Raw genomic sequence first — 24,771 nt, 5'->3', positions numbered from 1 at the left:
AGATGGGAGCTCACCCTGTCTCATATTTGAAATGCCGACCTTCAGGTCACCAGCTCAGCTAGCAGAAGGATTTAACCCATTGTGCCACTGTGGCTTCTATTATGATTAATCACTGCTTGATCAGTCATAATTGAAGATTCAGCTACTCAGTGTGATCTCCATCATTTCACAGCCTTTCCAAACACAAGACTCATCTTCATGCTAGCTACTTGTTGATGATGCTGTTTAAGAGCAATATTGGTGTGTGTGCAGTGAGGATCAGATGATAGCAGAACATCATTTTCAAGAGAGAATGTTTTCTTATTCTTTCAATGATGCACTCAGGAAGGTATGAGACATCATTTTACAACCAAGCTGTTCAAGTATAATGGCCATTTTCCAGAAATCCCACAGGGAATTGCTCAAGTACTTCTGTCTGTCTTAGTTATATAGGTTTGAGAGCATTCGTTATGATGTGCTTGCTAAACTACAGCTCAAAACATCATCCCAATTAACATTACATTGCCTATTTCTCACATGCCAGATTCTGCCCTAAGGCAGAGGAGTTTGTTTTTCCCCTTAACAACATCTGGGAAAGATAACAGCTCCATGACATTGTTGTCATGCTTCCTTATGCCTGTCAGACAACTGGAACCCCATGTCATTGCCTTGTCTATTTTGATTTGTTTTATTTTTTCATCTGCTTTTCACAATATTTTCACAATATTTTCAATAGGCACCAAATACAATATTTGTACACTGTCTTGATCTTAAATAAATCCATGTGATATTAACCTTGGTCCCATCTAAGCCAAATTTAAATCTCCCTAAAGCTACTTTGACTGATCCAAACCATGGGCAAAACAAGAGATGACATGACTATTGTGTAAAATAGAGGGCAGTAAGAAAAGAGGGAGACCATAGTATGGAGTCGGCAAGACATGACCAAGGTTGCTTATCACCAGGCTCTTGGAAACCTCTTGATGATAGGGCTACTGTACATGGAAGCTGACTTGATAGTAAATAAAAAGAAGACAATGTTGAGACATAAGGAAAGAAGGACCAGTCACTGTGGGTACTCAGCCATGGAACTTATTGGGAGATCATAGTCAAGTCCTACTTTCAGAGGAAGACAATGGCAAACCTCTTCTGAAAAAAATATATTGCCAGAAAACTCTGTGATAGTTATCTCTTGTGGTTACCATAAGTCAGAATTGAAGGCACACACCACTTACAGGGGTAGAAATTCTGTAAACTTCCCCATGGAGTTGGCAGCACAACCTAAGATAAGGAATCCATAGAACTACAATCTAACAACATTTGAAAGCTTGCATAATTCTCACACCTTATTTTTGTGCAGCCACCTAAAACATGCTGGTGGAGTGTTTAAGCATTGGGCTATGGCTCTGCAAACTAGGGTTCAAATCCCCCCCTGAGCCATGGACACCCACTAGGTGATCATGGACAAGTCACACTCTGCCTCAAAAGAAAGTGAATCTGGCCAAGAAAGTCTTGTGATAAGATGGCCTTTGGGTTGCCATAGGTTAGAAATGACTTGAAGGCACACAACCACCGCCACTACTGGCACATCAGATGGATCAGCTGGGGAACAACACTCCCCTTTCTACCTTTTGCCACTGGCATGCAACTCTCACTGGGCTGACATGACTGGAAATCTTTAAGCAGTCCAGCAAGAAGCCCAGACAAATCAGTTTTCTCTCTTCTTTTATTTCCCCGACAGCTACAGCAGCTGGCAGAACACTGTTACTCAACAAGTTCTTCTGAAAATTCAGCTAATCAGTTCCCTGAGGAAAACTGAAAGGGAAGACTACAACATAGAAGTAGAAGTTATACAAACAAAGGAGAGCTTTTTGGAAAAATGAAGATGCTGTCTGTTCAAGCAATCAACAGTGGGGCAATGGTAGGATGTTGTTCTGGGTCCCTGAGCACCATCCTATCATTTACAAATAGCTGCAAAATGTTAGTACAGGATGACCACCACCACCATCCCACACACACACACTCACACACACCCACCACACACTCAATATTCATCACCCAAGGATACTCTATGGTATCCTTGGGTGAGAGATTCTTCATATGTTTGTGGTTTCACACATCCATGAAAAGTCCAAGAACATATCCTTCATGGATATATAGGTTTCTCTGTCTATTTTTTCTTCTTCAATAGCTCTAAAAAGGCTTATGCTCAGTGACCAAATGATATTATTAAAATTGTATGGGTTTGCTACACTGACATAAATGTGCCTGAAGTCCACTCACAGGAGAAATGGCAACACCTCCCTGCTAGCATTTGCTCTTGTCAGGCGCTGAGCGACCCCACCATCTGTTAATCCATTGTTCTTGGAAAATCTCCTTGGGGCATGAAACGATCAATGATCTCCCACACTGACCTTTCAGGGTTGACTTACACAGTGTCATGGTGGCAATGCACTCCATTTCGTAGTGCTTGGGAGAAAGGCTCCAAACCCAAACCACCTCTAAGATGCTAAGAGCCTTGTTCTCCCCAAGGGTGGGGGATGCCTGAGTTTGGTGGTAGAGCATGCCCTCTAGATGTGGAAGGGTCAACAAAAAGTCATCCCTTATAACTCCAGAGCTTGGAAACTGCTCTTTATGAACAACTATTTATAATCAGTACCTTTCTCCAGTAAGGAATAATCATTAAGTTATCATTATGACACTTGAAGAGCAATAATCCCATTCTATTGTGCTGTGATTATACCCTGAAGGAGTCATGGGGTGTGTTGTCATTAATGGTATAGGAGAAATGTCACATGGTTTATATGCTGTATTCAGAAATTCATTTTTAAGACTCAAAAGCAACTATTATATATAGTTACTCCCAAGTTTAAAAAAAAAACAGTGTGAGGCAGAATGGAGGAATGGTTTCAGTATTAAATTGTGGCACTAGGAGACCAGGGTTTGGATCCCCACTTAACTATGTAAAGCCACTAGGTAGCCATGGGTGAGTCACTCTCTCAGCCTTAGGGAGAAGCAAAGGCAAACCCTCTGGACAAATCTTGCCAAGAAAGCCCCATGGAGGCACACAACAAAAGTGTAACCATAATGTTAGCTAACTGTTTTTGTAATTCTAACTGTAAGTAGTTCCTTTATGAAAGTAGCTTTCCACATTCTGGGTATCTCCCTTCAAAAAGGCATGGAAGGAGAAATGGGAAAGCACTTCCCATTTGAAGAGATGCTGCCAGTAAAAGAAGATCACACTAAACTAGATTGGAGCTAAGAAAAAAATATTGGGTTATAAATCCCCAAATCCCTCAGCCAGCATAGCCCCTGTAGGCCAAAAAGATAACTCAATAAAACTAAATAGAATAATCTTTCAGTTTTTCACATTTGAGCCTGCTTGGCATGTACAAGCATCTTTTCAGGCCCTTCTCCAGATATTTCCATCTCCAAAGTAAAACCAGGCATCCACTAGAGCAGTGTTTCTCAAACTGTGCTCTTCCAGGTGTTTTGGACTTCAACTCCCAGAAATCCCATTCAGTTTACTAAATGTTAGGAATTGTGGGAGCCGAAGTCCAAAACATCTGCGTGAGCACAGTTTGAGAAAGTCTGTGCTAGAACCTTTCGTTCTCAAACTTTTTCAGATGTGGAGACCTTCCGGAAGCAAAACTTTCTCATGGAGCTCTAAAAAATGTTTAGATAGATAGATAGATAGATAGATAGATAGATAGATAGATGAATGATAGTATGTAATGTATATAAACATAACATAAGACATGGGCAAACTTTTAGACCAACATAAACTTAACAGTATTCCAGGGGCCATCCAATCCAACCCCCTTCTGCCATAAAGGAAAAGCACAATCAAAGCACTCCCAACAGATGTCCATCCAGCCTTTGCAATATTAATAAATATAGTAATAGTATCATTCTGTGGAAAACACTCATCTAGAACAAGTTAAATAATAGTGCCACCTTATTCCACTTTGATCAGGCATCCCCAGGGATACAGCACAGCAATTCAAGAAGGTATTGGCAAACTGAAACATGTTCAGATTAGACAACCAAAATGGTAGAAGGTGTGGAAGTAAAGCCTTATGAAGAACTGCTTAGGGAGCTGGGTATGTGTAGCCTAGAGAAGGGATGGTTAAGGGGTCACATAATAGCCATGTTTCAATTTTTGAGAAGATGTTGTAGTGCAATGGCAGGGAGAAGGTTTGAGGAAAAAAGGCAAGGAGAGTTCCTGAGGTCTGAAAAAGCACAGTTTATTCTCGGTTGGCACCAACCGGATATGGACCCTGCTGGTAATCCAGAGACAGGGTACAGAACAAAGAAAAGTCTTGTTTTATATACCCTTTAAAATAACAGACATGCATCATACAGGCATCACAAAATTCTACTTTTACATTGACCTGTGCTCAATAGTGTGCTCCTCACCCACCAAGGTAGTAATGTTTATTTATTTATTTTCCAGGCTGTGCTTAAGTCCTCCTTGCATGGATGAATGCCGCTAGGGGTGTACATCTACTCTGAATCAAGACTGCATTGGTAAGCTGCTGCTCTAGAATGAATCAGGCTTTGTCTCTCAGCCAATACAGGGCGTCTTCCAACCTGCTCAAAGTGAACAGAGATACAGATGCATTGACATGTAGCCAGCTTCACATAACTGCCCAGCACATGGCCAGAAAGTTATGTTCTCTGTGGTTGTCAGTGACACAACACAATCTCACAGATCCTTTCATGAGAGGAGTTCAGTGAATACCATTGTTCTTAAAGGCATTTCTTAAGTAATATGTGGGGACTTATTGATGATGTAGACTAGAGAAACAAATGGGCAATAGTGGCCTTCCAGAAGTTTTTGAACTCAATCTCTCTTCTGGCTAATAGTGTCTCTTCTGGCTAATAGTGATGGGAGTTGTAGACAAAAAGAGATCCCTACCACAAGTGCCTGATCCAGATTTTCCAATAACTTGAATGTTATACCATACAACATTACATAAATGAAAACTGATACATGTATGGCCAGTATCAGAGTGTGATCAGGGCTAATAAGGAAGACCACTTAAGATGCAACAACTTGCTTTTACCTGAACATATTGGGAAGGGCAAGATTCCTCACCTTCCTCTCCTCTCTCCCCTGGGGAGTTAATGGAGTGCAAATTACTTTTGCATTTTGAACATAGTTTGCAGCTGATAATAAAGGGAGGAATTGGGACATTTTAAAAGCAGCCCAAAAGTGGGACAACATGTGATTAATTGGGACTAACCCATCAGACAGGGACAATAGAAGCATATGGAATGACTGCATCACAGAAAAATGCTAACACTTATCCCTTGCTGCTGCTCCTAAATAGTAAGCTTTGGAGAGAAAGGGGGAAATGAAGAGACGGTCGGATTTCCTCAGATGGCAAAACTGAAAGTGCTTTTGGAGCCGAATGAGAGAGGCAGGCTATTTGGAAAAATACAGAACAGAACCCCAAGAGATCCTTCTGTTTAGCAAAATTTCAAACAAGAGTTTTAAGACAGGAGAATGCCAGCGAGACATTTACTATATTTTTTCTGAGGGAGTGGAAAACACCATTTGGATGCTCTACCTCAGGCATCAACAGATCTTGATCTATCCCTTGACAACTCACGTTAAAATCTCCAAGGTGCACTTTTGCTGCAATTAACAAACCATCATTGCTGCAGCTAGCGGTATTTCTGTAATTTTATTCCTGAAGTCCTTGCTGCATACCAATTTATTTTTCAAATGTATCTCTGGAGGCTCATTGGCAATGTAATGAAATCTGCATGTGTTTCTATTATTGCGCCCACAACGTGTGGTCTTTTTAACAAGCCATCACTCTTCGTTTAGCCTTTTTTTCTGACTTCTAACTAAAATAAGCTATTAAGAAAATTTAGGTCATTTGCAAGAAGATCAAATTCTGATCCCCCAAACAGTCTTACACAAAAATGAGGCGCAGGCTGGAAGAATAGTTTCAGTTTACCAGAATTGTAATGGAAATCAGAATCAGGTCCTGAATTTCTGAACGCATTCAGCACTTAACGTCCCATTGTGCTGGCCAGCTTTTGTATCAATGCACAGTTCTGAAAAGCACCTGAAAATACTATTATGAACGACTCACGGAAAAAATTAAACACCACCACCTGGCTTTGTGATTTGATGAATGGCTATTGGCCTGATTAAATATGTAGGTGTTCATATAAAACAGTCATTAGGGATTTGTAATAACGCCACTAGATATGTGTAAACTCAAATACCAGAATTCCTTGTGGGAATAACACACAAATTCAAAACTATTCCATATACTGCATTAATTCACTAGCTTAATCTCACTGTAGAATTGAATTCCCTATATAAAGGTCCATGTCACTGAGCCTTGGAAAAGGTTTTCTTTTCCTTTCCCCCTCTCCCCATAGCCTATGGTTTGTCTCCCAGGAACAATGGTGTGTTATTGTATATTTGTTCCTCATTTCAGCATATATCCTGAAAGAGGACAGTTGCTTTTGAACATCAAGATCAGGATGACTGAGAGGGAGCTTTGTTTTGGCTGTTACCCTTACTTAAACATGAAGAGATCATTCATCCATGTCTTGGCTCCAACTGTGATGAAAACTGCAATATCATGGTAATTTACAGTTAGGTATCAGGCAGTTTGCAGGAAACAGACCTGGGACTGAGCAAAAGGATATTTCTACTATTTTTGTGAACAGGGATTATTGTTTGAGTAAAATATAAGTGCCTGTTTAAGTAGAAGGCCTGGCTCTAGTGAAAAGTGGTCTAAATAAATGTTCTAGGGGTCGGAATATAGGAAAAAAGTCATTAATTGAGGTTCAACTCTGGAAAAACCCAGCCAAGGAAGCACTAATCATTGGGTAGCCGCCTTAATGGTGGTCATGCTGTTGAGAGAGGTTCTATGGATAAATAAAACTAGGCTTCCATTACCAAGGAGAAAACTTTATTGCCAAGTGCCACAGAGGTGGCATTACAAGATAATCACCTCTGAAGTCAACTAAGCATTTTGCAAACCTCCCCACCCACATAGTACAAATGGAGGTCACGTGTATTCCAATTCCCTTGTTCTGGGATGGTTTTTTTCATTTAACAAAAAGTGTGGTTTAACTTCAAAGGAAATTCAGGAACTCTTGGTTTTTGTTTTCATATAGAGAAATATAATAGTGGGGTAGTGGCAACTAAATAGGCTTGGGAGTCCCTTTTTCACGCAAAAGCAGGAGACAAGGCCATAAGTCGAAATCAACTTGGAGCAGTTAACAACAAATAACAACTTACTCTTCATTTAATGAAAGGTTCAGGAACTTTTCCTCCTCCACTGGTTTGAGATTTCTACTTCCAATTCAATGCCTGCATGGCCATTGGTCAGGGATTGTGGGAGACAGAGTCCAAAAAGATCTGGATGGCCAAAGATTTTCCACCCCTAAATTAGAGTCTACTGTTTGGTTTGGGTTCAATGTGGTCATTCAGAGAAGAGTGTAAATGTAATGCATTTTCACACCACTTTCACTTTTGTGGCTCAATGCAATGGAATCATGAGAGCTGCTGGTATCTCACCAAACTACTCATTTCACAATGCCATACCACTGAGCTGCGGCAGTTAAAGTGATGTCATGTTGCATTAATTCAGCAATATAAGTGCAGCCCTAGTTCCTGAAGAACCCAAAAATGTGAACAATAGACAACCATTATCTAATAACAAGTGACAAAAGATGGTAAAATATTAGCAGCAGTTGTAGTTACTATTGTATTTATTCAGGAGACAATGAGCAACAGTAGCCTATTGTTGGATAACACTGCTGAAATATATAACAACCATGGGCAGCTGTGTATTCTTCCTAAGGCCAAAGTATGATGTACATAACCTTCCACCATGACCTATTTCAAATCAGCCTTCTGGTGCTTCCAGCCTATTTTAACTTTGAAAATGCTCTTTTCAAGCAGGGAGGGGTGTGTGAAATTTGCTTTCAAATAGCATTCGCTCCCTCCTAGATGTCTCTTTCTTTTGAAGTTAAATTGGACTTTTAGCAATCATTTATTTTCTGCCTTCTCTACAATATTGCGCAGTTATGCAGTTGCTTTTTTAAAAGGAATCATACATAGCTCTCACAATTCATCCCTCAACGCCCCATTGTGTAATGATTCCTCTTTCACAAATAGGTGTTTTGTTATTCCTTATAAAAATATCTTCTCAGAATTAAAGCCACCTGTTATAGAGACTCTTCTCTCATTAGACTGACTGCCAAATGGAGGCTATCAGAGAGCTAGTAGAGATCTGCTTTGTTCAGAAGGTATTGTCTCCCCAATTTTTCCTCTCTTATCTTCCCTCATCATATGCTTTTCAGGGCTTATTATGTTCTTTGGGGGGTATTTATGAAAATCTAGAGTTCTGTTGCATTCTATCCATCATTGCTGAGCATTGTGCATTAGATCAATGGTTCCCCACCTTTTTTTTAACCAGGGACCACTCTCCAATATTAGTACCAAAAGGGTTACAAATCAGTTTTTGGCCAACTTTAGACTTTTGTGGGTAGTCAACTTCTCACCTCGCTACATCCCCATTGCCTCGGCACTATAAGAGGGTTTCACAAGACCTTTGTTGCCATGTGGTTTTGAGACAATGGTATAGTAATGGGTGAGGCCAGAGACCATATTTTCATTCTTGCAGACTAGTGGTGGTGCACAGGCCACAGATTGGGAACAACTGATCTAGATCAAGGGAAGTGAGAGCACCACTTTTTCTATTTTGGTCAGACTTCACCTGGGACGCAGTGTCCATTTCTGGGCACCACAATTCAGGAAGGATATTGCCAAAATGGAATGTGTCCAGAGGATGGCAATCAACATGGTAAAAGATCTGGAAGTCAAGCCCTATGTGGAATGGCTTAGGATACTGGGTATGTTTAGCCTGGAGAAGAGAATGTTAAGAGGTGACATAATAGCCTCATTTAAGTATTTGAAAAGATGTTGTATTGAAGATAATTCAGGCTTGTTTTCTGATGCTCCAGAGACTAGGACATTGAGCAATGGATACAAAGAACAGGAAAAGAGATGCCACCTGCATTTTTGAAGAACTTCCTGAAAATAAGAGCTATATGAAATTGGAATACACTGCCTCTGAGTGTGACAGGGTTTCCTTGTTTGGAAGTTTTTAAACAGAGGCTGGCATCCATTATAACAAGTGTTTTGGTTGTGTATTCCTTCATGGCAGAAGGGGATCGCTAGATGGCCCTTGGGGTCTCCTATGCGCTATCATTCGAAGGAGTCAGTGGCAGCCTGACAGTGTGCTCCTCACTCACCAAAGGCACTTGATCATCAAACTGGCAAGATCTCGTAAAACAAATAAATACCAGGACTTTCTGATTGGTTTATATTCTTTGGGATACATTTATGAAAATCAAGAGTTCCATCATCTTTACCCCACTGCTTGGCTGTCATAAATACAGGCACAGAAACTCTCAAGTTGCCCAATTGGTCCGAACCCAGGTTACATGACCACCTGCTGTCTACCAAGAATGTTTCATAATTTAGATGTACAGTGTGAGTAGTTTGGAGATGGGTCTGTCTCTATACAAAATTTAATTTATGTTTCAAATTACACCTTACACACATAGCCTGAAGGTATTATAATACATTTTTAATAATGCATATATAATTTAATAATTTTGCTTTCCAGTGGCATATTAACCACTGGGGGAAAAAACAGCCATCTATGTGGACAATTTTAAATTTTGGCGTATTTTGGAATTATGGATAAACTATGCTCAACCTGTATTTCTTTGATTACCTTCTCCTGTAATAAACTCTGCCAAACAAATGACAAGATAACAAAAGTTGAAAGGGACTTGACAGGTGAAAGGTGACTTGAGACCACCCCCAGCTGCACCATTCTCCCCTTCCTGGTCTCTAGCATATTTGCTTCTTTGCTGGTATTTTCAGCCCTAGGCTAAAAACCGTTCTATCCTGACAGTGCAAAAATAATACAGTTCTGGTTATTGATTTAACTGCTGAAATTTGGCATTTTGGGTGTTTTAAAAGTTGGTTTTAATGTGGAATTTTGTACTCTTTAAAATGAAAAGCAAGCTTCCTTGAAGTGTAATTGAAGGGGAAAAAACAGAACAAAATATTCAAGTTAAAACAGATGTTATCCGACTGAGTTTATTCCCTTGTCCCCTCCTCTATGGCCTTCAGAAGAATGGGCAAATCCTGATAGCAATACCATCCAGTGGCAGTGATACCCACATTTTGATTGACCCAGTGTTTGGGACTTTAACTCCCAGAAACCCCAATCACCTTGACCAACAGTCAGGAATTCTGGGAGTTGAAGGATCAAAGTTTTCGAACTGCTAATCCAGTGCATTAAGTGAGGAAACAGGAAGCAATGGCCAAACATCTATGGCCAAAGCTATGGTGGAAATCATACAAAACCAGAAATGTGATTTGTTTTTGTCCTTGCTTCTGTTCCTCACTTGCTTGTTCACAGGGCTATTGTGTAGACAGATCAAATGATGAGTCTGAGAAAATAAACTACATGTGAAAAATATTGTGTGAGGTAGGAATGGTAGACAGCTACAGCAGTAGATTTAAAAGGCATGTGCCACATCAAACACTCTGTACTACTTGATCCCACCTTCTTTTCCAACTCCAAAGGCTTTTTGGCAGCACTGGAGAGTCTTTCAGAATTAGCCCCTTTAAATCAACAATTTCCAAATGTTAGTCTTCCTAGTGTTTAGGGTTTTAACTCCTAGAAGCCACAACTAGTTTGGCCAATATTCAGAAAGTTTGGGAAATAAAGTCCAAAACACCCGGAGAACCAAAAATTGGGAATCACCCCTCTTAACTGATGGCTGTTCTCTTCAGGGAGCTGATTTGGATACATCCAGACTTAAAGTTGGCCTGGTTGTAGAATTTTCCTGTAAAAATATCCTAACTTGTTTTCTTCAGCTGACTTTCCACCCATTTCACTTTAAACTATCAATGGTTCTCCTGCATTTCTTCTGGCCTCTGACAGATATACCCTTTTTTGGATGACAATCCCTAGAATTCCCCAACAAGTTTAGTCAGTGGTCTTGCTGGCATGTAGAATCTGGAAACTAAAAATCAATTATTATCTTTCTGAGCTCTGTTCCAGTCAAACCTTTCTACTATTTCCTGGAAGGTATGCCTAGAACAGGGCACCAGTTATCTGTCACACCAACTTGAGTGCAAATGTTAGCAGAGAGAAAGAGAGGTTCCTGCTGGCAAATCAATGGTCTGTACCTGTGTGATGTTGACGGGTTGCTAGAGTGAAAAATTGAGTTGGTGGCTGTACCTTTAATGGTTATATAGAAGATGAAATTTCAGCATGGAAAGTTAGACCATGGATTGCCAAAGCAGCACTATTGCACTAATGCAGAAAACTGTGATGACGAATGTTATAAAACTGTTCAATTTCCTACACTAATGCAATTGTGGCAAGACAAAAGGCTGGTATGAAAAAGTCCTTCGAGACAAAAGCTCTTCTCTAGCTTCTCCATCTGGAAAATGTGGTTAAATCTATGATCATGTTACCTACCTTCAGTTCTGATGGTGAATGGAGAGTCTCCCAGTCTTTTGGCTGAAAACTGCCCTCCCAAAGATGTCATTAAGAAGCAGAGCGTGAAAAATCCAATCCCCACCACAAATATCCTGCACAGGGAGACAAAATGAAAAAAGGTAAAGTCAGGCCTGGCATCTTATAGCTCAACAATATGCTAGGAGAATTCCCAGTCTATCCATTAAAAGCTGCTACTAAAATTCTCTGGTAGTTTCTGCTCCTTAAAAGCTACCATTGTTCCCAGAAGAGAGGGAATCATGAACTATTGCAAATGTCAGATTTGCATCGCTCAGTAGTTGTACATAGCAGGGAAAAACAGGAGTTTTCGTCTAGCATTTACTGAATGCAGCATTTATTAAAAAAAAATCCTTACTACAGGGTGCAGACTGTGTATCTCACTCTATCTTAAATACCACAATCTAAGTAATTAACAACCAACTGCCGGTAGTTACAAAGTGCCAATGTTTGTGCAGTAGGAAATGAGAAACACGGCCATCAAAATTCACAGCTTCTTGCCCCCATTCCTTCCCGTTCCCCTTATTATTATTTTTTCTTCTTCTTCTTACATTTGCTGAACTGAATGAGCTGCAGGCAGAAGCAAACGCTGAGTTAGCCGGAAGAGAACTGAATGCTTCTCTCAGTTAGACAAATTAATTGTACTTAACAAGAATGAAAGCTTCAAATAACACACAACTTCAGAGTCATTGCAGGGCATAATAATCCAACGGGAGCTTCTGTTTCACAGACCTTCTGTTAAAATGAATTTCACAGTGGTGCCTTTGCATTTATTCCTGAAATAGATTTAGTCATTTCACCCACTCATTTTTTAAAGGAGAAACGGTGCAGTTCTATAACATCTGCATTTTTTAAAAAAACTGTTAAAGATGCTTAGAGTTAGACTTTGGTATTTTCCCAGGAGGAAAAGGAAGAGGTTCTGCAAGAAGGCAAGGCCCAAATACATTCAAGTGACTGGTACTGATAGTATACTTGGCTGTCTCTGGGGGCTGTTTTACACTAGAGCAGTGTTTCCAAACCTTTGGTCCTCCAGTTGTTTGGTACTTCAACTTCCAGAAATCCCAGCCAGCTTACCAGTTGTCAAGAATTGTGGGAGCTGAAGTCCAAATACACCTGGAGGACCAAAGATCTGACAATCCACTGTACCTGACAAATACAGAGGGCCCTTCGCATGCTCTGTGGTTTGGAGATCACCCCCCCCCCCCAAGCAGAGAAATCACAAATTAAAAACAGCTCTTTTGCATGCGAAAACACTTTCCTAGGGATGTTTACGTGTTTCTGCCAGAAACACACTGAAGAACCTGCAAATGATTGGAAAGGGGGTCTCTCTAGGAATCTCTAGGTTCTCTAACAAACCTCTGTGGTTCTACCAGAAATTGACCATAGAGTCATACTGGAGAACCTAGAGATTTCTAGAAAACATAATCAAACCTGCAAAAGTCAACTCCACAAACTGAAGGACCGACCATATAATGCTATGATTCCACTTTAGCTGACATGGCAATGCCCTATGGAATCATGGAGTTAGCAGTTAAAGTTAGGGCACTGCAGATTTTCAGCCTTTGGTGCCCCTAACCACAAAATTCAGAATTGCTCAGCATGCAACCATTGCAATTAGTGGAATGCATCACACTAGAGCAGTGGTTCTCAAAGTGTGCTCCATGGAGCCCTTGAGGCTCCGCGAAGCATACTAAGGCACTCCCCAGTGCCCTCTCCTCACCCCTCCAAGCTTGCCCTCCTTTTTCCTGCTCCTCCCCCTCCCCTGCCTCCCTCACCCCCAAATCCCTTTCCCCCACCACCTCCCTCACCACCCAGATCCTTTCCCCCTCACCTTCCTTGCTTCCGATACCCTATATCTCTCACTGCACACAGGGGGTGCTTTGACTGTGATTTTTGTGCATGGCAGAAGGAAGTTGATCTAGATGGTCCCTGGGGTTTCTGCTATATATTTTTTTAAAGACTGAATGGCCATCTGTTGAAGGTTCTTTGAGCTTTTCCTGCATGAAAGAAGAGAGTTGGACTGGATGGCCCCTGGGGTCTTCCACTGAATTACTGTTAAGTTTATGTTGGATAAAATTATTCTTCGTTTTAACTATTGTATTGTTCTCTCTTCTTTTTGGCACTACAAATGAAATATGTGCAGTGTTCTTTTTTTTCCAATTAGTCCACACAAACACTCTCTATCTATCTGCCACTGATCTGGCTCCCGGTGGCACAACAGATTAAACCCCTGTGCCGGCAGGACTGAAGACCAACAGGTCGCAAGTTCGAATCCGGGGAAGGCACGGATGAGCTCCCTCTATCAGCTCCAACTCCTCATCCGGGGACATGAGAGAAGCCTCCCAGAAGGATGATAAAACATCAAAACATCCAGGCATCCCTTGGGCAACATCCTTGCAGACAGCAAATTCTCTCACACCAGAAGTGACTTGCAGTTTCTCAAGTCACTCCTGATATGACAAAAAAAACTGGCCTGGCTCATCTGTCAAATTTTAAAACTCAGTGCATCAAAATGTTTGCTCATGCCTGATATATAATATAATATAATATAATATAATATAATATAATATATACAATACAATATCAATACACATTTCTTGGGACTCCATGAGAAACCTTTGCTTCAAAAAGGGCACTGTGGCTGAAAAAGTTTGAGAACCCCTGCACTAGAGCTGTTTACCTTATTGCTGCCTCCTGCAGAATTCTGGGGTTTGTAGTTTAGAGAGAGGGCTTTAAATTGCTCAATCAAAGAGGTCCCACCAAACTACAAACTCCAGAATTCTGCAGGAGGCAGCAACTGGATTTACAGTAGATAGAGGCTCTCTTGCAATGTTTCTCAGACTGTGCTCCTCCAAGTGTTTTGGACTTCAGCTCCCAGAATCCCAGCCAACTCACCAGTTGTTAGGAATTGTGGGAGATGAAGTCCAAAATATCTGTAGGAGCACAGTTGGAGAAATTCTGCTCTAGTCTAATGAGGTATGACAGTGTAATGTAAAATGCCCCAAGAGGTTTTGTATCAGGTGTTATTGAAAAACTGTCAGGGGAGGGAGACTTGAGGCCCTTCCACACAGCCCTATGTCCCAGAATATCAAGGCAGAAAATCTCACAATATCTGCTTTTATCTGAGTCCACACCAAGATAATGTGGGGTTTTCTGCCTTGATATTCTGGGATATAGGGCTGTGTGGAAGGGCCCCAAGTCTTTTTTCCCCTTCTTAAGATAAAGGACAAAATAAGACATCCCTCTATTCCATATATAATAGCAATTAGACAGAAAAGATAGAATGGTTTAGGAGCACCCTAGTCTCAGTCAGTATAAGCTCCCATAGGTTCGAGTGCAGGCCTGGAAACAATAATATAGGATGTCATATTTGATGCCAATAGGGACATAGAACTTGGTGAAAGCTACGTAACCATAAGGAAAAAAATTATTAGCTAAACTAGAGCTGTGCAGAGTGGAAAACTAGGCATTGTATTGCCCATCACCCAAGACCTTAAAGGACTCACTATACCCCCTAGTCTACACCCCAAAAATGCAGTTTTTGTCCACAATTGCTCTAGTGGGAATATTTTAGGAGCCTCTGGACCATTTTATGGAACAAAGAGCTGTTAACTTCCTGTTTTAGAAAAAAAAAAACCTCTCTTCTCCTGTTTCTAAAATGACCCAGGCATGCAAAAATGTGGCAAAATGCCTTTCATAACATTTAAGGTCATATGGGGTCAAAAATGGTAGGGGAGGGAGAATGCAAAAAATGACTTTACCTCTGGGGCCTGCATGCAGCCATTGGGCCACACCGCTGTCCGTGTCTTCTCCGAAAAGGAGAAGACATGGACATAACAGGGATCATTTTCACACTTAATTAAAAATTTCAGATTCTGAACAATTAAATGTGTTTTAATTCCTTAAGAAATCCTCTCCCCCTCATCTTGCACATCGTGTTGCTCTTTTCCTTTCAGCCTTCCATCAGCTCACAACCAACACAAAAGAACCAATTGATCTCAGGTTACAAACTGTGAAATGCTGCCAGTTCATCACCCACCGGCAGTATTCATGCTTCAAATGCTGCAAGGCACCGAGACAGAAGCAACATTTGTGCCTTCTACCTCATTTCTTCCTCAATTCAAGTAGAAACCTGGCATGCCAGAATCAGACATATAGATTCCAGACTCTGAGCACAGTATTTTCTTAAACTCAGGAGAAAGGAGACCCGGGAAAGATTGGGAATCATTCAAGACAGGTTTCATATCCTCCAGGCCCACCAGAATTTTAGGACTGACTGATCTGGGTCTCTAGACCAGCCTTTCTCAATCTGGGGGTCAGGACCCCTGTTGGCGGGGGGAGGTCACAAGGGGGTGTCAGAGAGTTGCCAAAGACCACCAGAAAACACTATATGGGAAATTTTACCTAATTCTATCATTGGTGAGGTTCAGAATGCTCTTTGATTGTAGGTGTACTATAAATACCAGAAACTACAACTCCCAAATGGCAAGGTCTATTTTCCCCAAAGTCTACCAGTGTTCACATTTGGGCATATTGAGTATTTATGCCAAGTTTAGTCCAAATCCATCAGATCCACGGTGCTCTCTGGATGTAGGTGAACTACAACTCCAAAATTCAAGGTCAATGCCCACCAAACTATTCCAGTATTTTCTGTTGGTCATGGGAGTTCTATGTGCCAAGCTTGGTTCAAATCCATCGTTGGTGGAGTTCAGAGTGCTCTTTGATGTTAGGTTAACTATAAATCCCAGCAACTACAACTCTCAAATGACAAAAGCAACTACCCCCCCCCCCCCCCCACAACCCCACCAGTATTCAAATTTGGGCATATCGGATATTTGTGCCAAATTTGGTCCTGTGAATGAAAATATATCCTGCATATCAGATATTTAAATTACAATTCATAACAGTAGTAAAATTACAGTTATGAAGTAGCAAAAAAATAATTTTATGGTTGAGGGGTCCCCACAACATGAGGAACTGTATGAAGGGGTTGCAGCATTAGGAAGGTTGAGAACCACTGTTCTAGACTTTGTACAGCAGAGTTGAGCTGAGACTTTTTGCTGAATGGGGTAAAAAACCAAGATAACTGCCCCATCGCCCCAGTTCCTTCTACAGCACCCAACCAGATTGACAGGTGAACCACTCACTGCTGATGGGACAGCACCCTCTGTCCCACATAAGGACAGCAGGCTAATTTGGGACATGAAGGACAGGTCATTTAGAACAACTATTCTTAAATTATCCAGTGCAGTAGACCAATAAAAGCATTTGTAATGTGCCAAAGAATAATGCCATATTTGTGTCATATTATTATCACATTTGCATAACTTCCTGAAAGTACTTTGTGGAATTGCAATTGCTGGCTCATGGACCAGCATTTTGAGAAGCACAGGGTCAAAACAGTCCTGGTCCCATCCTCCAGAAGTGCTGAACAACCAGCTCATGCCCCCTCTATGTCATGCTTTGTCTGCCATTAGTCTAATAGCAGAACCAGTGCTGGTAGACAGATAGAATTGGCATGTGTATGTATTTCTCTGTGAAAATATGGGTATGTATCTTAAGCAAGAGCTGAGTAAGTTGATACTGATTGCTCCCAATTCTAATATTTTGAAACTGCTCGAAGAACATGAAGTTTCAAACATTTTACTGCAAATCTGTGAGTCCTGAAGGGCTAGCAGCATCAGATTCACTGCTGCTAAATAATTCATACTGAAAACCAAATATTCTGCACAATTGATATAGGTGTCACATTTTAAACAGAAATGATGATGCAAAGTAGCTTCAAAATGGTTCTCATGGGAATTTCCACATCCCTGTATGCATAGCCTGGTATGGCCATGTATCCTATTCTACTGATATCAGTCCTCTGCTTGAAAGTGTCCTTGATTCAAGGGGCTTTCTCATCCCAGTCTAAATACAACCTTTGAGAGGAAGGAGGAGAGAGAGCCCTGCAGTTGCTCACCTACTCTTGGTACCTGAACAACAAACTGGTGAGACGTATTGTCTTGAAAGAAATTGTAAAAATGATTTTCCAATTTACGTCTTTATATGTAAATTATCATTTAGGCAGTCTTTATTTTATGCACATCTATATTCTTTTTTGTCCTTGCTTTGGGGCATACATTCCCTTTTGCTCCCTGAAGTATAGATGGCCAACCTACAACACATGCATACATCTGCCTGCATTAGTTATATAGTATTGTAGGGGTAGTGGAAAATGCAACGTGTGGGAATACCCTTTAAAAATATGGGAAGAGGATCAAGGTCTCTAGAGTGGAAATTACATTTCACAATGGCAAACCACCAAATTTCACTTCTATATACTATTCCCTCTCTTCAGCTACAGTCTGTTTGTTCCCTAATGCTTGAAATGCATAAAACGATGGTGGAAATTTGGGACATTTAATTGCCAGAACTCTGTGTTTTGTTCTTTCTCTCTTCAGATTCTTCCCATTGATAAAAGACTCATCATTATGCAAGACCTTATTTGTGGATCTGAATCTTCATAATTATAATCTATCAAGGAGTGATGGTTAAACACTGCCTTTAATTACTAATTTAGACCACTGGAGGGGGGAATAAAAATGATGATGATTAACTGAAAAAAGGAGGAAATAAAGAAGTTGCATGGTTTAGTATTTCATGATAAGAGTAAAAAAAAATCAAAACTGCAGTGTCTGAGGTACTTATAAAGATCAAAATAAGACAACTGTGAGAACTTCAATGGGAAAATATGGTGATCAGACAATCATGTTCTCTCTGGTTTCCCTGAAACAAAACAAAAACACCTCCTGATCAGTATCTGATTTCTATCCAACCACAATTTCCTAATTTACAACATTGAGTCCTATTTTAAGAGGCACTAGTACTAGAAGCTTTGTTTATTTTAGCTCCAATCCAAACCGGAAGAGTGCTTTGAATTTGTTGATGTAGTGTAGTGTATCTGATGGCTTTAAAACAAGGAACACATTCCCTGTGGTTCTTGTTTTGGAAGGGGTTTGGGGGCATTTTGGCATGGTAGTAAATTCCAGTCTGGTCCAAGGTATGCATACCTGAGGAAATCACCCAACCAGGACTTAGGCTAAAGGTGACATGGAGCCACCTTTCCTAACATAGCTGTTAAAATGGACTGGATTAATCATATCATTCACAATTTCCTAAGGCTCCTTCCATTGAAGAAGAGAAGGGTGGAGTTAAAAAGCGAGGAGTAGGAGAGGCCACAGAATTACTTTAATACTCTACAACAGTAATGCTGTTGGTACAAAGCAATCTGATTTTGCCATATGTGGACTCTTTCATAAAGAAATAATTTCTATAAGGGTGTATTAATCAGTTGGCTTTACCAATATGTCTGGACTGAAATCTCTAGCACTTTTTGTCATTGGCAAAGCCAATTGGGACTCACTCTTAAACACTTTCCATGACTTGGTTATGGCCATGATATGCAATGTAGGCAAACATGCAAATTTGAATGTATGTTTACAAAAATGTATCTTCCAAAAACTCATTTGGGAGATCAGAGTTCAGCATCTTAAGAACGTTCCTGTAAAATTTAGCCTTAGAGTGGATTTTATGCTGCACTTTCACTGAGGAGATAGTAAAATGTAGTTGATTGGTCACATGTCAGCTCCAGAGGCTTTCATTTAGTTTGAAGATGGTAAACCTGGTAAATTGTTCACATGTCATCTTCAGTGCCTTTTTCTGGGCTCCAAACTCCCTGAAACCCCCTTAAAAATTCCTAAATCACAAAAAAGTTAAAACTTGCAGCAGAAATTGAAAAAAATGCAAAAAAAAATATCACAAATTGCTATCCCTGAAGCACAAGTTCCTTGCACTCCATCACTGCCAACCAAAAACCCAAATCTCAAAAAAGTGCCTGATCCAAAATTCAAAGTCACAACCAAAAGTGAAAAGCAGCAATGCAATCCTCGGTGGAGGCAAAAACTGGACCCTGAAGTAATTTCCTTCCCTAAATACAATTTGAAGCCATAGTGACTTTTTTAAAGGCTCAAGAGAAGATCAAAGAAGGAGTTTAGTCCTGCCTTCTCCACTCATGCCATCCTTCAGCTCAGCAGCCTCTTAAGTCAGGCTTTGCCATTCTATTAAACCGAGTGTCATTCAGTGTGAGAGAAAGTGACAGTTCTTGCAGATGGCTGAGTATAGTCTGTGACACAACTGGCACAGTTAGTGAATTTCTACTCAAACACACATCCTTCCACCAAATATCTAGCTTTGCATGCAACCTCATCTTAGGACTCAAATTACATTAGTTCAGCCAGTTTTCTTATGAACCGAAGCAAGATTAGGACTGGCACTTTTGTTCTGAGAAGGATAAACTGCACATTTCAGGGAAGCTTACAGATCAAAACCTCTTCTGTATGAGTTTGCCACAAGTGACAATCAGTGGTGGTCTGTGGCTCCCTTATCATTTGGGCAGTGAATCAATTCCAGGCTGTAGGTTGACTTATAGAAACTGTTCAAACAGCAAAACTTTGAGGTTCAGCACCTTGGGAAGCTCCTTTAAAGGCCAGGTCGCCTTCCCATGGATGCCTCCCTGGGAGCCATATGAAATGGTTTTTCAGACGCCTGCTTCTTTCTACATTTAAAACACAGTACATCAGATTACTTTCATCTCAGCTTCAAAAATTCTTGTCCTCCTGTCACATCTTGCTACAACTTGCCCTCCTTACAGATATATTGGGTTACAGCACCTATTATTCCCAGCCAGACTGTAAGTAATGGGAACTTCAACATATCTTGGTGACACCAGGCTGGAAAAGGCTAGGGTGGTAGTATTTCTCTCCCTCCCTTCTTCTCTCTGAAGTTGGCATGGAAGCTTCTTCCCTTTAAGCCAAGAGGCAGGGGAACCAACCCAGGTTCTCTGCCAACTAAAGAAAACAATTTCTTCTTAGATTTCAGGTGAGTACTGATTCACACTAATGACTGGATATAACTGCCTGTAGTATCTACATGACATCACTGCCATACCAATGGCATGTGATTTCTTGTTTACTGGTACACTGGCATACCTGTTGGCACATCCCATCCTAGTAATTAATACACACCATTTGGTTATTGTGAAGGTCTCTGTGTAACAAAACTGTCCATAACAGCCTAGAGTACATGGGTCAAACTCTAGGCCCGTGGTCCAAATGTGACCTTCTATATCACTCTAAATGACCCTCCAGATGCTGGACTCCAACTCCTGTATTCAAACATCAAGATCAGAGCTGATGGGAGTTATGATGCAGTATCACCTGGAAGGACACTGTTTGTTCTGTTTAGTCAGGAGAGTGGGGTTTCAATTGAGACACAAGACTTTATAATGTCCTTTAACCTTTTTGCAACCACAAAATCATAAGTGCTGTTTGGTTACCATTCCCATTATCCTCACTCCATATGGGGGATAATCAAAAGTGATGGGAGTTGTTATTCAACAACATCTTGGAACCCAAAGTGTGTGAAAAATATAAAGGGCCCTAGCCTGCATACAAAAATTATAGTTGGCTCTCTGTACCACGGGTTCTCCATTCATGAGTTCAACGGTTCTTTGAAGGCAACCATAAGATTGATATGGTACTTGATTATAAAAGAGTACAAAAACAACTAAAAACTATTAGAGTAGGCAAAAGGCAGTCCAATAATGGTCTATGACCCAAGACTGTATTTTTTTCTATTGTTTGTCCTTCCGGATACCCCATTTAAATGGTAAATTTCTGAAAAACCTCCTTCCCAGTAGTAATTTGTCTTTTAAATAGATGGTAGCCCACATTGCACTGTTCCCTTCCCCTCCAACCTTGGATGTTTTCACACTACACAATCATAGCAGTATGATTCTACTTTATTGCTTGGTTAAAGGCACCTGGATGAGGATTCTGAATATGCCCCCCCCCCCTCAATTATAAACGGCAGGATTTCATAAAATTGAGCCACAGCAATGTAGTAAAATCATAGTGTTTGAACTGCCATGTGAATTGATCCCAGAGGAGCCTTCTAGTCACTTCCAGGTCTGATTATTTATTTATTTGGCATTTTAACACTCCATGTGGCCCCAAGACTGTCCCCAGGGGACCCACCATAACTGGCTGCCCTAAATTCAAATAAACCCATAAGAGAACAAAACAGAAACAAGGAAACTTACATGACATGTAGAAATAGCTGGGCATTTGCCTGGTACCCCAGAACTGGCAGTTGACACCTGCCTGAGGAAAACGTTCCAGGTAGCCACAGCTAAAAAGACAGTTTTAGCCTTATGGCCAAACTTACATCAAATAAACATAATTGGTTTAGCATGAGCTCAGGCTTAGATTCCCCCATTTATAGATTCTCTGGCTGGGTAGCTTCAAATGGGCAATTTTTGGTGGGGAAAAGCAGGGTGCAGAAAAGGACTAAACATCTTGTCCCTTTAGCACCATTTCCCCACTACAAAAAAAATGGTTTGCTGTTGCTATTGCTTTTACAAACAGAAATTCAAAATGTTTTAAGTATAATCGAGCTGTAAAATGGATTTGAATGTTATCAACACACCAACAAACATGAGTCTCCTTCATCATGTCTCATTTGGGCAATGGTACCACAGGTCAATGAAACTTACTTCCAAGAAGACAAAGATAAGAGCTTGGAATAGTCACTTCCATGGACTACAGCAAGATCCTAAGTTAGAAACATCCGGCTTACAAATGATTCATAATTAATAGTTGAGCTGAGACCACAGGAAGTGAAAAAAATCCACCCCTAGGAAAGGAAATTCACTCCTGGAAGAGTCATCATGAAGCTTTCTTACCAATCCTTGTTTCCATAACAAGCCAAATATTGCAAAATTCAATGATAACAGGGACAGAAAGTGAAGTGAATTTTTTTTGAACTGAAACACAGGCAGCAAAACAAACACCACAGGGGTGTTAACCCTTCCCTATGCTACCCAAAGTATGCACGCGCACACACACACACACACACACATATAGAGAGAGAGAGACTTACACTTAAAAATATACCTGTCTCAACTTACATACAAATTCAACTAAAGAACAAACCTACAGAAATGATCATGTGTGTAACTTGGGGACTACCTGTATAACTCTCAGAAAAACATAAGCCCATGCCAAAATGGCCAGTGGCCACGCTGCTTAGGAAACTTTGAGAGTTGTAATACAAAACAATAACTTTTCCATTTACTCCTATTGGAAATCACTACCTTCTGTCTGCATTTTTATTTACTGTCTATGGCTATTTCTTAAACTGGGAACCTACTTATAGTGGGAAACTATGATACTATAACGGCACTCCATGCAGTCATGCCGGCCACATGACCTTGGAGGTGTCTACAGACAACACCAGCTCTTCGGCTTAGAAATGGAGATGAGCACCACACCCCAGAGTCAGACATGACTGGACTTAATGTCAGGGGACAACCTTTACCTTAAGATACTATAAAATGAGAAGCAGCTGTGACTTACTCTCATGTTATCTTCACCAATGGTTTGATCCTTAAATCAATCTGAGTTGGCCTATTAGACCACTTCACCATCACAGCCTTCCCCATGTGAACACTACCTTAGAACATACACAGACTACAATAGTAAACTGGAGTCATGCAAGCAATTTCTTTTGTGAGGGGAAAACCATAACCAGTGGTTCTCAACCTGTGGGTCCCCAGATATTTTGTCCTTCTACTTCCAGAAATCCCAGCCAATTTACCAGCTGTTGGGATTTCTGGGAGTTGAAGGCCAAAACATCTGGGGACCCACAGGTTGAATATAGCAGCAAGGAGAAACTGAAATTCCTGGAACCCATTGAGAATGGAAGCAGTATGGACCTGGAGTTATTTTATGGAGAGCAGTTAACTTAGAACAATGTATCTAAGGTGCATTTACAAGATTTAAAAAACCACATAAACCTCTTATCTACAAGTCTCAACATGAAATAGTAACTATTTACTCCAAGAAACTAGCCCTCAGCAATTCCAGCAGGATGCCACCACGGCAAGGCATTCAACCACCTACGTTCAGGTGAAGTCAAAACAAACCCACTTCTTTTACAGACTTCAAATGAGCTCTCTCCCCTTAGGCAACAAAAGGTTGGCACACATCACACAATAAGGAAGTTTTCTCCATTTCCTTCCAAGCTCTACATCAGCGTGAAGCAAAACAGGAGAACTTTACCTAAAAGGCTTTAGGGTGACAAGACATCTTCTGACCATTATTTTCCCATCTGAATTCACTGTAATCATTGTTCAAACTTTGTTTCAGAAAAAAATTAAAAACACAGCCAGTATTTCATGAGTCTGACCACAGTTATTTCAAAGAGTACATAGCTGGAGACTCTCAGCAACACGTGAAGAAAAGGAATATCAAATTTGCACAATAAATCCACATAAATAAAGCAAATGAGATCTTCGTTTCCCTCCTGGGCAGTCTGCTTGTGTGGTTTTTCTCTTAATGGATTTCAGCTGTAGGAGAAACAGGTATGAGCAAAGACAGAAGATGACTGAATGGTGTAGTATTGGCTTTAGTCACATTTTGGAAGCAAATTGAAGCAAACACAACACCCCTTTTCTCCAGATATTAAATCCTCAATTCAGGTGAAAAATGCCTGGGTTCAGAGACTCCTCTATGGGTGAGATCCTTCATCCCAGCCAGTTACTTCCTTCTCTCTCTTTCAGCATACACCTCAATTGAACCCCCACAGCAAACGTTTGCTCCTTTCCTTCTCCAGGCGAGCTTCAGCACTGCCAGGTAGATGCCATTTCCAGGGCTTATTTCCTCGTTGAGAGCAGACTCCCAGTCACAGCCGGAGATACAGTGGTTAAAGGGCACAGCTCCTCCATCCCGGTCCAACAACTGCCTCGCATCTTCTTGGCCAGCCAAAACATTCTGCTTTAACCTTGTGAACGGGCTGCATTGTTTCTATCGGGGAAGGATGCACTGCTCAGAGTCAGGATTCGGTGGAGGAGGAGAAGCAGCATCAGCTTCCTTGTGCAATATGAATTGGATGCCATCTAGTGGGAACGGTTGGGATCATCTGTTGCATTTGGCTTTTAGTGCTGCAAAAGAGGAGCTGTCCAAGAGCTGAGAAGCAGAGCACACCTGAAAGCCATTTCCTGGGCCTGCACAGCCTGCCTTAGCCCAGTGTTTCTCAACCTGTGGGTCCCCAGATATTTTGGCCTTCAACTCCCAGAAATCTTAACAGTTGGTAAACTGGCTGA

General features: G+C 40.9%; 1 protein-coding gene across 2 annotated transcripts in view; it reads right to left on the bottom strand.

Moving 5' to 3' along the window:
- Nucleotides 1–24,545, bottom strand: part of MGAT5B (alpha-1,6-mannosylglycoprotein 6-beta-N-acetylglucosaminyltransferase B) — a 233,755-nt gene extending 209,210 nt beyond the window's left edge. Inside the window, exons 1-2 of one of the 2 annotated variants that reach the window (XM_060764586.2) lie at nt 23,729–24,545; nt 11,532–11,644 (exon numbers count right to left, since the gene is read on the bottom strand). In XM_060764586.2, the coding sequence (XP_060620569.2) occupies nt 11,532–11,644; nt 23,729–23,796 (181 nt within the window). In that variant the 5' untranslated portion in view covers nt 23,797–24,545. Of the gene's footprint in view, nt 1–11,531; nt 11,645–23,728 lie in introns of those variants that run through there. The other variant, XM_060764587.2, reaches the window with a different exon arrangement.
- Between the last annotated feature and the right edge of the window lie 226 nt (nt 24,546–24,771).

This window comes from Anolis sagrei, chromosome 2, assembly GCF_037176765.1.
Source record: "Anolis sagrei isolate rAnoSag1 chromosome 2, rAnoSag1.mat, whole genome shotgun sequence".
Taxonomy (NCBI): Eukaryota; Metazoa; Chordata; class Lepidosauria; order Squamata; family Dactyloidae; genus Anolis; species Anolis sagrei.
The sequence above is the reverse complement of the archived record's forward strand: the minus strand, read 5'-3'. Positions and strand labels throughout refer to the sequence as shown.